This window comes from Rana temporaria, chromosome 5 (assembly GCF_905171775.1).
Source record: "Rana temporaria chromosome 5, aRanTem1.1, whole genome shotgun sequence".
Lineage (NCBI taxonomy): Eukaryota > Metazoa > Chordata > Amphibia > Anura > Ranidae > Rana > Rana temporaria.
In genome coordinates, this window is record NC_053493.1 from 270,071,835 (window position 1) to 270,087,894 (window position 16,060).

Here is a 16,060-nt window from a genome sequence, read left to right on the forward strand (position 1 = left end):
ACCAATCAGCTTACACATAAAAAGGTCTGTGGACAGCGGAGATAGCCCCGTTCACACAGGGAGGACAGCTGCATGTTCGTGCACCTTCCCTGATCTAGGAAAACTAAAAAAGGGGCCTTTACCATGTGTAGGTGAGAATCCTAGGTCACACTAATGCACTGTCCATTATCCTGCCAGCCAGTGCCACAAATTTTCACCAAAAAAGAAATGCCTCAAAGAATTAGCATTCTATTTGAATATAAATAAACCCTTAAATTTGACATACTTGTGTACTGTTTTATAATCTACTACACTACGCAGAAGAAAGGCCCAGCAATTTACCTCTGTATTATGTCAAGAACACTTGATGATGACGAGATAACAAAGAGAGTGGTCATAGTGCTGAAAGATAGACTCCTAGGTCAGAAGGCACTCATCATCCTACACATTGACTACACCTGTGGGGATGACACTGGAGCAGGGATCCTCAAACTACGGCCCTCCAACTGTTGCAGAACTACACATCCCATGAGGCATTGTAAAACTCTGACATTCACAGACATGACTAGGCATGATGGGAATTGTAGTCCTGAACAACTGGAGGGCTGTAGTTTGAAGACCCCTGCACTGGAGGATCAATCAGCACTAGTACAAAACTGACAAAACTGACTTCTTTTTAGATCTTTCATTCTTCAAATCTCTAAAACCCAGACCTGAGTTGATGGCACTTAACAAAAGATAATGACTAAGCTCCGAGGGGCAGAGGAAACGCATGGCCTGGTCAGAGTAAAGACTGAGGTTGCCACTCACATACTTACCCAAGGGATAACATGGATGTGCAGCTTCAGGGAGACTTTTCTCTATCTTGAACCATTATAGGAGCCGGTACGAGCTCCCTTCAGTATCAGCACTCCCAGCGGTGGATGTCTAGGACTTGTACCCCATTCAAGAGAGCCTGAGCGACACGCTAAGCAGTGTTCTGGGTCACACGTAAAGAGAAAGTCCAGCCTCCTTCAGAAAAAAATAAAAGTCAGCAGCTACAAATAAAGTAGTTGCTGACTTTTAATATTAGGACAATTACCTGTCTAGGAATCCTGCGATGTCAGCACCCCAGAGGATTTTTTCATCGGCCCACGAGTGCTGCCACCGCCATTGCTTATAAGGGAAACCGGCAGTGAAGTTGGTTCCCTACTGCACATGCACGTAGAGATGTCCTTTGTGAATGGCTCGGCGGGTGGGGGAAGGAGGAGGGGGGCTGAACTTACGGTTGATCTCACTGTGGCGAGATCACCTGGAAGTGGGAGCAAGTACCTGTCAAAACCAAGTACTGGCTCCCCCCTGAAAGGTGCAAAATGTACCAGCGGTGGAGGCAGATAAGCTGAGATTTATAGGTAAATCTATATTTGGGTGGGAAGAGTGTGATGTGCCAGTGATATAAATGTATTCTAGCAATTTCTATTCTATATTACACAATGTATGTTGCCTCACATATGTCGCATGGGAGAGCCCACGCATGCACAGTTTTCAGAATAACCAGACAAATGTGCATAGAATTTTGCATGCACTTGCAGTAACTAAGGGCCAGATTCATAAAAGAGATACGACGGCGTATCTACTGATACGCCGTCGTATCTCTGTTTCTATCTATGCGACTGATTCATAGAATCAGTTACGCATAGATATCCATAAGATCCGACAGGTGTAATTGTTTTACACTGTCGGATCTTAGGATGCAGTACCGCGGCCGCCGCTGGGGGGAGTTTGCGTCGTAAACCAGCGTCGGGTATGCAAATTAGGCCACAATTTCACTTTTTAAATATAAATACCCCTGTAATACACAAGCTTAATGTATTCTAGTAAAGTTAGTCTGTAAACTAAGGTCCGTTTTGTTAGGTTGTTACAGCATTTAGACACTTTATAAAATAGAAATTGACTGGGGCCATCTTAAGTGTGGGCATCATGAAGCCAGACTGTATGACTTCCTGGATTTCAGCCTTGCAGATCTCGCACATGCTCAGTGCTGCACAAGCAGTGTAATAGGTTTCAGATCAGGTTTCAGCACCTGTGCTGTCCAAGTCACATGATTCTTTGAGACTGGGGAATGCACAGACTCCTGGAAAGTTACACCCACTACATTCCCAGGAGTCTGTGCGGTGTAGGTTAGGAAGCTTAAGCACCTAGGTGCAGGAAGTGGGAAGATTAACTATTCTGCCTAGCAACAACACTTTGAAGGCATCTAAAAAAATAAAAAAAAAATCTTAAAGGACTAATGATATGTTTTTAAAACTACTGATGTAATGTTATATTTATGGGTGGAACTCCACTTTAACTTTACACAGCAATCGTATTGCTGTATAAAGTATGGCCGTCGTTCCACGCATCGAAATTTAAAAATGAACGTCGTTTGCGTAAGCCGCCTGGGAATACGGAATTACGTTACGCGCGTCGCCGTTCGAAAAAATGATGTCACTGCGCGAAAAGCACGACGGGAATTGCGAAACGGAGCATGCGCAGTAGGTCCGGCGCGGGAGCGCGCCTAATTTAAATGTTTCCAGGTAAGTGCTTTGTGGATCGGGCACTAAAACTGGAAACTTGCGGCGGTGTATCGTAAACGGGTAACGTTACACGGCCGCAAATGTATGTGAATCTGGCCCCAGGCTTTTACCAATAGCCATGGTACAATAAAGTGTCTGTGAACTGAACATACTACCCTATTTCTGGTTATAACTGTCCTTTAGAATAAAGATTGCTTTGCCCTAAAACAGAGACAGGAGTAGGAAGAGAGAAGTAACAGCATAGCAGACTAAGATAAATTTTAAAAACAGGGTGTAACAATGTGCAAAATAAAAGGTTCACTTAATAAATGAAAGAAAAATGATTAGCATGAGGTTGAGGTTGCATCCAAGGATCCCAAACCTTTCTAAAATTGGTATACAATCCTTGAGCCATGCTGTGAGTTTTTCATTTAGCCAAATACGATTAAGTCTGTTATGTAGCATGGAAATGGGCAAGATGGACAAAAGCCAGTTAGAAGCAGTCACCCACTTGGCAGCAGAACAGGCATTAATGCAAAATTTACTTAGGGGTTTTGGGATATTATTGAAAGAATGATTAATTATTGCAACCCAGGGTTCTGGTTAAACTTGAATCTTTAATATACAGGATAGAAAAGTATAATTCATTACTGCAACCCAATGATCTGGTAAATCCTGACTCTAATATATATTGGGCAGCAAAGCAAATTTTAATTACATAGTACCTCATTGGTTGCAATCTCTAAAAAACATAATGGAAAGGTAGAAGGATAATATTAATGGTAAATTATAAAGGTGCAATAAAAAAAAAAAAAAAAAAACATAACTTTATATTTTTGTATTAGATGATTGTTTAATAATCGTCCATGCAGCATTATGGTAGATAAAGCAGACTCCTGTTTTCAAGGAACTTGCTTAAAATGGTATGAAACCCCAAACTTAAAAATGTATATTGCAATTTACTAATCATTCAATGTGGCGGCTGCATTTGTTATTTGTATTTGTTTAGACTTTTCTCCCTTCTGTTTTCACCTGGTAATCTGGCTAGTAACACACCTCATGTACTAGAGTGCCCCCATTCTGGATAAGGGAGCACAGGGTGCACAGCAGACAGAAGCATTGTCAGTTTGGGAAGGGGAGGGGGGTATTGTCAAATGTACTAACAGATTTAAATACACTAACAAATTAAAGCCAAACTCTAGTTCACAGTTGTCATATTTACTATGAACATTTTTATTAATCTCTGTTTGTATAATTTGAGGAAATTTTTTGTACCAAAACTTGGACATGCTGCATTTAAAAGGGTGCAAAGATTTTAACCTTATGAAAAACCTTTTGTGCTGCTGCTGCCCCCAAGCCCTCCTTTCTTACCTGAACCCGATCTTTCCAGCGACGAGCACAACCCCAGAGCTCCAGCCGATGTCTCTCTCCTCATTGGATAGATTGTCTCCTGCTGCTGTCAATCAAATGCAGTGACAAGGGAGCGAGGGCGCAGGGCCGAGTCCCGCTGTCTGTGTCAATAGATGCAGCAGCAGGACTCGTGAGCGCACCCGCATGGGTGCCCCCATGGAAAGCGGCTCTTCATAGGGGCACCCGATTAAGAGGAGGGGACAGAAGCGCCGCCGGGGGACCCCAGAAGAGGAGGATCGGGGTAAAAAAGGTGGAAGTGGAGACGAAGCCCGGCACATTTAATCTCTGGACAACGATGGCTGGATTAAGGCCTTTCCTTTTTCTCCAGAAATTCTGATATACAGTAGCTGCTAAGAAATCTGCCTTTGTAAAGATAGGCTGCTTGTTGTATGCCTAAGATAGAGCTAGAATCACATGTAGAGACCAGTGTTAAAATAGGGTCCTGGTCTGGTACAAGATAAGCAACAAATAAAATGAATACTATTCAGGAGACGCCAAAAATTATACTGCAAATAGTAGAGATAATAAAGTCTGATAATTACTATAAGGCTACAGTAACAGTCGTATAACAGGACAAACCTGTCTTACCTTTCCCTGTCACTGGTGCCTGTATGGGTCCAGGTTTTACCCGTCACAGTGGACATACCCCTCGAGGGGTCGTCTGGGAACCATTGGAATGCTCTGGCCCTGTATAGCATCATGCAATTAATTCCATGGGTTGCACTAAGTGCCTAGGTGAGCGCCCAGCACCGATCCTGATGCACCACTTCCATTGTTATAGTAAAAGATGGTGAAGCGTTGACTGAAAAATGTCTACATAAATAAGAACTAGTTAAGCATAGAGACTGCCATAAAGGAGAAGAGGTCTATCACCTACAGAACACTAGCAAAAAAACTCACGGAGTGGAGTAGCGTTAAAAATGTACAGCAGGGGGGCATATCCAAAATCTTTCCCAGGGTCCAATCACCTGAAGGTAGCAGCCTATAACTCAGGATCTATGAATATCCAATCTGTGCCCTGTACCATACGATACAGGTAATGCATTCTGTCCCGTCCTGAATGTCCAAAGTCTTCACAACCCAGGGAACACTGCAAGAAGGGATTGTCATGGCTCCACATGACAGGTCAAAACTTAGCCTATCACGACAGGCATTCTACAGAGCCTCAAGGACTTGACTTCAATGCCCTGGACATGTAGAGCACTATGCTGAACACCAGAGGTTGCTGCCCACATAATCCAGCGCTGAATGGCAGACATTACAGGCTGAATGCTCTTGCACACAGGATAAGAATACAGTCTCTCTTGGCTTTGTGGTTGTAGTGACCAGTTCAGATACAGTGGGGATCGAAAGTTTGGGCACCCCAGGTAAAAATTTGTATTAATGTGCATAACGAAGCCAAAGAAAGATGGAAAAATCTCCAAAAGGCATCAAATTACAGATTAGACATTCTTATATGTCAAAAAAAGTTAGATTTTATTTCCATCATTTACACTTTCAAAATTACAGAAAACAAAAAAATGGCGTCTGCAAAAGTTTGGGCACCCTGCAGAGTTAATATCTTGTACTGCCCCCTTTGGCAAGTATCACAGCTTGTAAACGCTTTTTGTAGCCAGCAAAGAGTCTCTCAATTCTTGTTTGAGGTATCTTTGCCCATTCTTCCTTACAAAAGTCTTCCAGTTCTTTGAGATTTCTGGGCTGTGTCACGATTTTAAGGTCTATCCATAGATTTTCAATTATCTTGAGGTCAGGAGATTGTGAAGGCCATGGCAAAACCTTCAGTTTACGCCTCTTGATGTAATCCCCCGTGGATTTTGAGGTGTGTTTAGGACCATTATCCATTTGTAGAAGCCATCCTCTCTTTAACTTCAGCTTTTTCACAGATGGCATCAAGTTACCATCCAAAATTTGCTGAAATTTTATTGAATCCATTTTTTCCTTCTACTCATGAAATGTTACATGTGCCACTGGCTGCAATACAACCCAAAAGCATGATTCACCCCCATGCTTAACAGTTGGACAGAGGTTCTTTTCATTAAATTCTGTGCCCTTTCTTCTCCAAACGTACCTTTGCTCATTCCGGCCAAAAAGTTATATTTTAACCTCATCGGTCCACAGAACTTGTTTCCAAAATGCATCAGGCTTGTCTATATGTTCATTTGCAAAGTTCAAACGCTGATTTTTTTGTGGTGAGGACGTAGAAGAGGTTTTCTTCTAATGACTCTTCAATGAAGACCATATTTGTACAAGTATCTCTTTATAGTGGAATAGTGTACCACAACTCCAGTGTCTGCCAGATCTTTCTGGAGGGATCGTGCAGTCAAACGCAAGCTGTTCTGTCTGATATTTTCCTTGGTCTTCCAGATCTTGCTTTAACTTCCACTGTTCCTGATGACTGCCATTTCCTAATTACATTCCGAACAGAGGATATTGACATCTGAAAACGCTTTGCTATCTTCTTATAGCCTTCTCCAGCTTTGTGAGCGTCAACTATTTTCAGTTTCAGTTTTCTAGACAACTGCTTAGAAGAACCCATGGTGCTGATTGTTGGGGCAAGGTAAGAAGAGTCTGGTCATTTAAAACCTTTGAGATTGACATCACCTGGTCTTCCCAGACGATGATTGAGAACAATCCGTGAATGAAATCGAACTTTTTTTGACATAGTATAAGAATGTCTAATCTGTAATTTGATGCTTTTTGGAGATTTGTCCATCTTTCCTTGGCTTCGTTATGCACATTAATACAAATTTTTACCTGGGGTGCCCAAACTTTCGATCCCCACTGTATAGCCCAGCTCTGCACCAGAAGGGGTATAAGAAACAGGCTTAGAGATGCAAGAACAAGGTTCCAAAAAGAAGCAATTCTCATCACCTTTAGACACTAGCACAAAACTAACAGTCTTGTGGGCATGTACACTGAGCTGTACACAGATTAGGTCATCCTGTCAATCAAGATAGCCAAAAATCAGCTGTAAACAATGTAAACCACCACCTGCACAAGAGTGTAGTAATCAGACACCAATGCTTTTCAGGCATCCAATTTTAAAAGGAAGACAATGAAGCACCACACTTTTCTGCCCTCTCAGGACTGGGGACGCGCAGATAACATGAAAAAACAAAAGAGAGAGGGCAGGTCGCACCCAGCGTTGCACATTATCCCAACTAACCATTTATTGATAAAACCAAAATAAATGTACTCACAAACAACTATGATATACAAAGCTCATCAGAATCCTTGGCTTGGGAAGATGCCACCTGGATCTTTGCTGGCTTACGTGTTTTGAGAGGTGTCCCCTCTTCCTCAGAGCCAAATAGCTTAGACCTTTACGGCTTTACTTTATATATCTAACTAAAATTGACATGAATCTCTTGCTCCTCCCACTACTAGGGTGGGCTTAGTTCCATTAAAGTCATATGACTGACTGTTAATATCAATTGACATGAGGCAGATGACTACAAAAAAATTCTTAAAAGCGATAATGATGTTATGGATAAAGATAATGACATTTGGTATATCTATACCAAAAACATACTTCAATTACTCATAAATGACACATACCAGACCCTTTCTTTTGTCTTGGGTGATTGCCCCTGCAGAATATTGTTCCATAACCATTGCCATGTAAAAGCCTCAGGTGCTGCAGTGATATAATGAAAATTGGATGTTATTCCAAGGGAAGGATTCTCATGTCATTTTTAGTTAGATATATAAAGTCAAGCCGTAAGGGTCTAAGCTGATTGGTGCTGAGGAAGAGAGGACACCCCTGAAATGCATGAGCTACAAAAGATCCAGGATCCAAGCCAAGGAGTACATGCAGGGGATTGAGCAATATTGTCAATGATGACTATTCTGATGAGCTTTGTATATCACAGTTGTCTGTGAGTATTTATTTTGGCTTTATCAATAAATTGGTTTATTGGGATAATGCGCAAGGATGGTGTGCCCCCCTCTTTTTGTAGCCAAAAACTAGCACCTGGAAGGAGCTGGAGAGAAGAGCTAAGTATTTTTACTTTGGTTCTGCTTTAAGCTGAAATCCAGAAAATGGCTTAATACATAGATGAAAATACATGAGAGCTGTTTTACCTGTCAATTGATTTGTATTCTGTCCATCCAGTATTGATATTTACACAGCTCTGCCACACAGTACAGAGGAGGGAACCTGGTTCACGTTCACTTAGATTTCCCTTCTTCACCTTTGCATGCAACTGGGCAGTGAAAGATGAATCGCTGCACTGCCCTCCTATCAGCATGCTGCTTAACTGCAGCACTTTGTGCTGCTTCTCCATACCCCTTTGTGACCTTGATGCATTAATGATTACAAAACTGCATTAAATGTGCCTTTCATATCTGAATGGAGTTCTGCTTTAGAACTATGGTATAAACCAAAATACTGTATATAATGTAGCATGATTATCCAAGCAGAACAGTGCCCTTATAAAAAAAAAAAAAAAGTCTTTAATCTTTTCCATTTCTTTCTTTTATTTCTTTAATTGTGTGACAACACTGCAGCACCAAATTATGGCAGAGGTACCAAGCGTGCTGTTGGGCTGGGCTTTCATAGTAGTTTCCATTGATTTACAAGATCCTAGTGCAGTGATGGCGAACCTTGGCACCCCAGATGTTTTGGAACTACATTTCCCATAATGCTCATGCACTCTGCAGTGTAGGTGAGCATCATGGGAAATGTAGTTCCAAAACATTTGGGGTGCCAAGGTTGGCCATCACTGTAGTGTGTCAGTCAATGGCAGACTACACAGAACCCTGCCCACTTTCATTTAGTCAGACAGCAGTTTGGACATGTCGCTTTGAGCTACTCCACCCAATATTCCCTATTTTGAGGACCTAACAGAAGGGATAATGGGAGGTGTAGGTTTTTGACGGGATCACAGGAGCAGTAGCAATTTGCAAGGCTGCAGAATATAGTGTGGTACTTTTCCAGAAGCCCTTCCACTGTGCATTGGTGGATGTATTTGACCCGAATATATGTATGTAAACTCAAATTTTTTTTTATTTCCTATCATCTGTGCCCAGTCTTGCCACACAGAGTTAATCCAGCTCTGAGCAATCCTCTTTTATTGTTCAGTGAAATAAAACGGACATACAAAGAAAAACCTTAGTCCGTTCCGCCCCCTTACATATCTCATACACTAGCCTGGAGACAGGCATTATTTTTTTAATTCCCACCCCTTTTCTAAAGTCATGTGGTTACTTTTCTGGATTTTGACTGGATGTTAGTGATCATAGCAGAATTTAGTGTAAGGGGCGTGTAGAGGAGGGCGGGGAGTCTACTGACATCATGACTCTACCCATCAAGCTCCAGACAACAGACCCACCCACAGAATCTGCAGTTTTTCAGATCTCATAACAGACAGAGGGGAGACATTTGATAGGCAATGATATATGCAGGAGGCATCTATATCCTTATAGATCAGCACTATGGCAGTAGTTTAGAAAGGATTAGAGTGGGTTTACATCCACTTTAACAACAGAAATATGAAGAGATTTCTCAAGGTCAGAATGGTTTATGTATTTTACTAGCAAATTCAGAAAACTTACACTTATCTATATTTACTGAAAACAAAACACTGTATGGGAATGTTATCAAATAAATATTGAACTACAACATTTATATAAACAGGATTAGGGGCAACAGAGTGCAGCTATACATTACTTTACCCTACGAATGCTTGCGACATAAAAAATAAATAAATAATAATATTTTGATAATTTAACCACTTAACCAGTTAAGCCCCGGACCAATATGCAGCCTAAAGACCCAAGGTGTTTTTACAGTTCAGGGACTGCGTCGCTTTAACAGACAATTGCGCAGTCGTGCGACGTGGCTCCCAAACAAAATTGGCGTCCTTTTTTCCCCACAAATAGAGCTTTCTTTTGGTGGTATTTGATCACATCTGCGGTTTTTAGTTTTTGCGCTATAAACAAAAATAGAGCGACAATTTTGAAAAAAATTCAATATTTTTTACTTTTTGCTGTAATAAATATCCCCCAAAAACATATATAAAAACATTTTTTTTCCTCAGTTTAGGCCGATACGTATTCTTCTACCTATTTTTAGTAAAAAAAAATCGCAATAAGCGTTTATCGATTGGTTTGCGCAAAATTTATAGCGTTTACAAAATAGGGGATAGTTTTATTGCATTTTTATTTTTATTTTTTTTTTACTACTAATGGCGGCGATCAGCAATTTTTTTCATGACTGCGACATTATGGCGGACACTTCGGACAATTTTGACACATTTTTGGGACCATTGTCATTTTCACAGCAAAAAATGCATTTAAATTGCATTCTTTATTGTGAAAATGACAGTTGCAGTTTGGGAGTTAACCACAGGTGGCGCTGTAGGAGTTAGGGTGCACCTAGTGTGTGTTTACAACTGTAGGGGGGTGTGGCTGTAGGAATGACGTCATCGATTGTGTCTCCCTATAAAGGGGATGACACGATCGATGCGCCGCCATAGTGAAGCACGGGGAAGCCGTGTTTACATACGGCTCTCCCCGTTCTTCAGCTCCGGGGAGCGATCGCGACGGAGCGGCTATAAACAAATAGCCGCGCCGTGGTCCCGGATCGCTCCCCGAGCGGACCCGACCTCCGCATGTAGCGGGGGGGTCCCGATCGGACCCCCCACCCGCTAATAGGCAAGGACGTACGTGTACGCCCATGTGCCTGTACGTGCCATATTGTGGACGTATATGTACATGCGGGGGTTGGGAACTGGTTAAGGACCGCCTCCTGCGCATTTAAGTCGGCAGAATGGCACGGCTGGGCACAGGCACGTACCTGTACGTCCCCTTTAAGTGCCCAGCCGTGGGTCGAGGGCGCGGGCCCGCGACACGGTCCGAAGCTTCGTGACCGATTCACGCGATCGCCGCCGGTGTCCCATGATCGGTCACAGGAGCTGAAGAACGGGGAGAGGTGTGTGTAAGCACACCTTCCCCGTTCTTCACAGTGGCAATGTCACTGATCGTCTTTTCCCTGATATAGGGAAAGGCGATCAGTGACGTCACATGTCCAGCCCCGCCCCCCTACAGTTAGAAACACATATGAGGTCACACATAACCCCTACAGTGCCCCCTAGTAGTTAACTCCTAAACTGCAATTGTCATTTTCACAGTAAACAATGCATTTGTATAGCAATTTTTGCTGTGAAAATGACAATGGTCCCAAAAATGTGTCAAAATTGTCCGATGTGTCCGCCCTAATGCCGCAGTCACGGAAAAAAAACGCTGATCGCCGCCATTAGTAGTAAAAAAAAAATATATTAATAAAAATGCCATAAAACGATCCCCTATTTTGTAAATGCTATTAATTTTGCACAAACCAATTGTTAAACGCTTATTGTGATTTTTTTTACCAAAAATATGTACAATAATACGTATCGGCCTAAACTGAGGAAAATAAATGTTATTTTTTTTCAAAAATGTCGCTCTATTTTTGTTTATAGCGCAAAAAATAGAAACCGCAGAGGTGATAGAAAACCACCAAAAGAAAGCTCTATTTGTGGGGAAAAAAAGGAAGCCAATTTTGTTTGGGAGCCACATCGCACGACCACGCAATTGTCAGTTAAAGCGATGCAGTGCCGAATCGAAAAACTGGCCAGGTCCTTTACCTGCGCAATGGTCCGTGTCCTAAGTGGTTAAAGAGAAATATTCACCTTGTCTATGCAAAGCCCCATCAACTGGCTCCTTATACTAGCCTTGCCAATGCTCTCTTTCCACTGCTCCACAGCCAGAAACAATATCCGGGACTTCTGGGTATGGAGAAATATGTGACCCCCTCCCCTTTGACAGTGCTTAGGTTTACTAGCTGATCGCTAGGCCTCAAAACTGTCACATGACCTAGGGGGTGGCATTACTGTCCCCTCCGTATACCTTATACCAGTCTTTTTTTTTACCGGCTGCGCAGCGAGGCAGTAATGGTAAGGTGACTATCATAAGAGGGCTCTTGGCAGAGACACCGTCATTTTGCCCTACAAGGTAAAGGTGACAGTGTCACTTTAAAAAAACAAGCTCCCTGTAGAAATATTATATGCAAATATGCAGTAGCCATAGCAGTGTGGCATCACCTTTCATCCATTTACAGCATTCAGAACAACAGGCTATATCTGATGGGCTGCTACACGTTCCTTTTTGCCTGATTAAATAGTCCCATATATCTTATAAAATGTCAGTGCACTTTCAACATACAAAACTTTGTCAGTTCTCACTGAATTGTTAATCTGTCAAGACTGCAACAAGCAGAATATGGCTAACAAACCTAATTTTCTGCATTTCATTCAGCCAAGACATTTGACATACCGGTTTTCTCTGAGGTTCTAAGAAAGACCATGTCAGCTGGGATTCGTTGATTCTGTAAATAAATAAATGTACGTATTAAAAAAAAAAAAAAATCCTACCAAGATATGTTCTATAGTACAAGCTACAAAAGGTCACAAATGGGATTGAAATGCAATTAAAATAGGATTTCTCTCAGTACTTTATATTCTGCATTTCCAATTTAGCAATCGATATTGTAAAAAAAATTATACAATAACTAAGTAACAGTTAAGCCTTTCAAATTCTTCCCATTGGTATACCATTTAAATTCAGTATGAATCTCAATAGGAAATAGCAATTATTTCAGGATGTTGTATACATCCGCCTAAATTGCAAAAATAATATAAACACCATAATACAGAACACAAGGTAGCAAGCATGCAATATAAAATATTCTATTAAGGTAAATGTCAGTTACCCTGTAATTTCCTTTCTATGGCATCAATTATTTAAGCTGCAAGAGAAATGTTATAGCTGAAGTTTTTTTTTTTTTCTGTGAATGGGCAGGGAAGATATTGTCATTCAACTGCTCCTCCTCCAACCACAGAACAAGATGCATTATGGAACAATAATATTACAATAACAGTACAAGTAGTGTGATTGGTGGGGAAGGAAGGAGGGGGTCGGTTAGCTGCTCAGCTTTTCTCAGTAGCAGTGGCTGTTGTGAACATTTAGGCTCCATTCACTTCTCAGCGTTCCAAATCGCGAGCCGGAACTGCTGCGATTCTCCCTGCAATCTTTCTCTTAGGGCTGCTCAACTTCTGGTTCTGCTCTGATGGTCCATGTAGGCCACTGCTGTCTGACTGCACACTAACTGAGTGGCCTTGCAGAAGAGGGGTCTAAAGATGTATAGCTGGATTCAGGTATCACAAAGTACTTGCCTCCTAACTTACGGCGGCGTAGCGTAAATGGGGCCAGCGTAAGCGCGCCTAATTCAAATTAGGCTGAGGGGGCGTGTTTTATGCTAATGGGGGGTGACCTGACGTGATTAACTTTTTTAAGAACGGCGCATGCGCCGTCCGTGTACATATCCCAGTGTGCATTGCGCCAAAGTACGCCGCAAGGACGTATTGGTTTCGACGTGAACGTAAATTACATCCAGCCCTATTCACGGACTACTTACGCAAACAACGTAACATTTTCAAATTTCGATGCGGGAACGACGGCCATACTTAACATTGACTAGTCCAGCTATTTGATGAAATAACTTTACGCCTGAAAATGCCTGGTAAAAACTGGCGTATCATTTGTATGCATGGAGGCAAAAATAGATGAATTGGGCCGCTATATTTTTTTGCACTGTTTGATAGAAAACGTACCATATGTATTGGCCAATATTTATATACCCCCTCCCTTCAAGATGGAGGTTTTATATAAATTGATGGAATTTGTGGTAAACAAAGTAAATATCCCGGTATTAGTGGTTGGAGACCTGAATAACGTGCTAAATAGAACGATGGATAGATTTCCACCGGGGGCGCGGAGCCTAGGGGAAGGAGAGGGGCATCTAAATCAATTTCTGAAAGAGGTTGGGTGGTGGGACATCTGGAGGGTGAAACACCCAGACCTGCGGCAGTATTCCTGTTTTTCAAGCACATATTCTACATTATCAAGAATAGATATGGCCCTGGGAAATGGTGCATGTCTACAAGTAGTTAGTAAAATATCATACTACCCAAGAGGGGTTTCTGATCACTCCCCTCTGGTGCTGTCACTGAGTACAGGGAAAAAATGTCCCCTAAGCAATTGGAAAATAAGTCCCTTCTGGCTAGAAGTGATGGGGAAGCCAGAAGAAATTAGCATCAAATTAAGGGAATTCCTGGACTTTAACACAGGGACGGCGCCAGAGGGAGTGGTGTGGGACGCCCTAAAGGCATTCCTCAGGGGCATACTGATCCAGCAGGTAGCTAAGATCAAGAGAAACTCAAGGGAATGGGAGGAGAAAATCAGGGAAGAGGTCCTAGAGGCTGAAAAGCAATATGTGGAAAATCCAACATCGTCTAAACAACAACTATGGTTGGAGAAGCAACAGGAATATAAGTTAGTGGTTAATAAGAAAGTTGAAAATAAGCGTCTATTTCAGGAACAGAGCGCTTTTTCGGAGGGGGAAAGTGTGGGCCATACTCTGGCCCTCTTAGCGAAAACTAATATGGCACCCTCTAACGTTCCAGCAGTTAGGATGGTAGGAGGTGGTATATTATCTGAAACATCTGTAATAGTGGATACGTTTGCAGCTTATTACAAAGATTTATATAGATCAAAACAGGGGGAAGCTAAAGGGCAGATGGAAGAATTCTTTAAAGGAATAGAAACCCCAGCTCTATCAGAGGAAGACAGAAATGCTATGGAATCCCCAATCACATTAGTGGAACTACAACAGGCAGTCAAAGGACTCTCCAATCAAAAGTCCCCAGGGCCAGATGGCCTGCCAGCGGAGATTTATAAGCAATATGGTGAGGTGCTGCTCCCGGAACTACTAAAAACGTTGAACTGGGCGATAGAAGGAGGAAGGCTACCCCCCTCAATGATGGAAGCAATTATTATAGTGCTCCAGAAGGAAGGGAAGGATCAACTAGATACATCATCTTATAGACCTATATCTTTGCTCTGTTCAGATGTTAAAATATTGTCTAAGGTATTGGCAACAAGAATAAATAAATTTATTCAGAAATTAATACACCCAGACCAATCTGGATTTATTCCAAATCGGTCCACAAGTATAAACATAAGAAGGCTGTACCTAAACTTACAGACTCCAACGGAGAATGTGGGAGATAGATCTATTCTATCATTAGATGCCACCAAGGCCTTTGATAGTCTGGAGTGGGACTATCTCTGGCATGCTCTGGAGAAGTTCGGGTTTGGCCCATCTTTTATTAAATGGATAAAGCTATTGTATAATCTCCCAAGGGCCAAAATAAAAATAAATAATGAAGTTTCACAGTCGTTTGAACTGGAAAGGGGAACGAGACAGGGATGTCCATTGTCCCCCCTCCTCTTCGCCCTGGCAATTGAGCCTTTGGCGATTGCTATTAGAGCAAGACAGGAAATACAGGGGTTTCAGAGAGGAGCAGAGGAGGAAAAAGTCGCACTTTATGCGGACGATATCCTTCTTTTCCTAGGCAACTCTACAACTTCCCTCAAAACTGCAGTTCAAACAGTAGAAGCGTTCGGACGATTCTCGGGCCTAGTGATAAACTGGGAAAAGTCAACACTCTTGTTAGTGGACCCGGCAAGTAACAGGGATGGAATTGGAATAGGAATCCCTCAATTAAAAATTGGGGAGAAGATGGAGTATCTAGGCATTGTGGTAACACGTAACCCAGAACAATTTATAAATAATAACCTAGTGCCACTTCTGGGCAAATTCAAACGTAAAGAGGATATATGGGGACATTTGCCACTATCGGTGGCCGGCCGCAGTAATTTAATCAAAATGATATGGATGCCACAATTGCTCTATGTACTCCACAACTCCCCAGTATGGATTGACAACCGATGGTTTAAAAAGATAGAGACCCTCTTTAGGACCCTAATTTGGAAAAAGGGTAAAGCAAGGATCAGTCTCCGAACGTTGCAATTACCAACAAACAGAGGAGGGTTGGCGGTTCCACATCCTTATAGTTATTTTTTGGCGGCACAGTTACAGCATTTGGGGGGGTGCAGTATAGAGGGGGGAGGAAACGCAAGCGGGAAAATGATACTAAGAGGATCTCCCCATAGATCTGTAATAGAGACCTTAGAAGCCAACTCCTTCTCGGTGAAAAATCCAACAGTAAAACTGGTGGTGAGAATATGGCAAG

At 42.1% G+C, this 16,060-nt stretch overlaps 1 protein-coding gene across 2 annotated transcripts in view; it reads right to left on the bottom strand.

Annotated features, from left to right (window-relative positions):
* ATP9B (ATPase phospholipid transporting 9B (putative)) overlaps window positions 1–16,060 on the bottom strand; it is a 448,810-nt gene that overhangs the window by 311,790 nt on the left and 120,960 nt on the right. For both annotated transcript variants that reach the window (XM_040353855.1, XM_040353854.1), the window contains exon 7: window positions 12,240–12,291. In XM_040353855.1, the coding sequence (XP_040209789.1) occupies window positions 12,240–12,291 (52 nt within the window). The remainder of the gene's footprint in view (window positions 1–12,239; window positions 12,292–16,060) is intronic.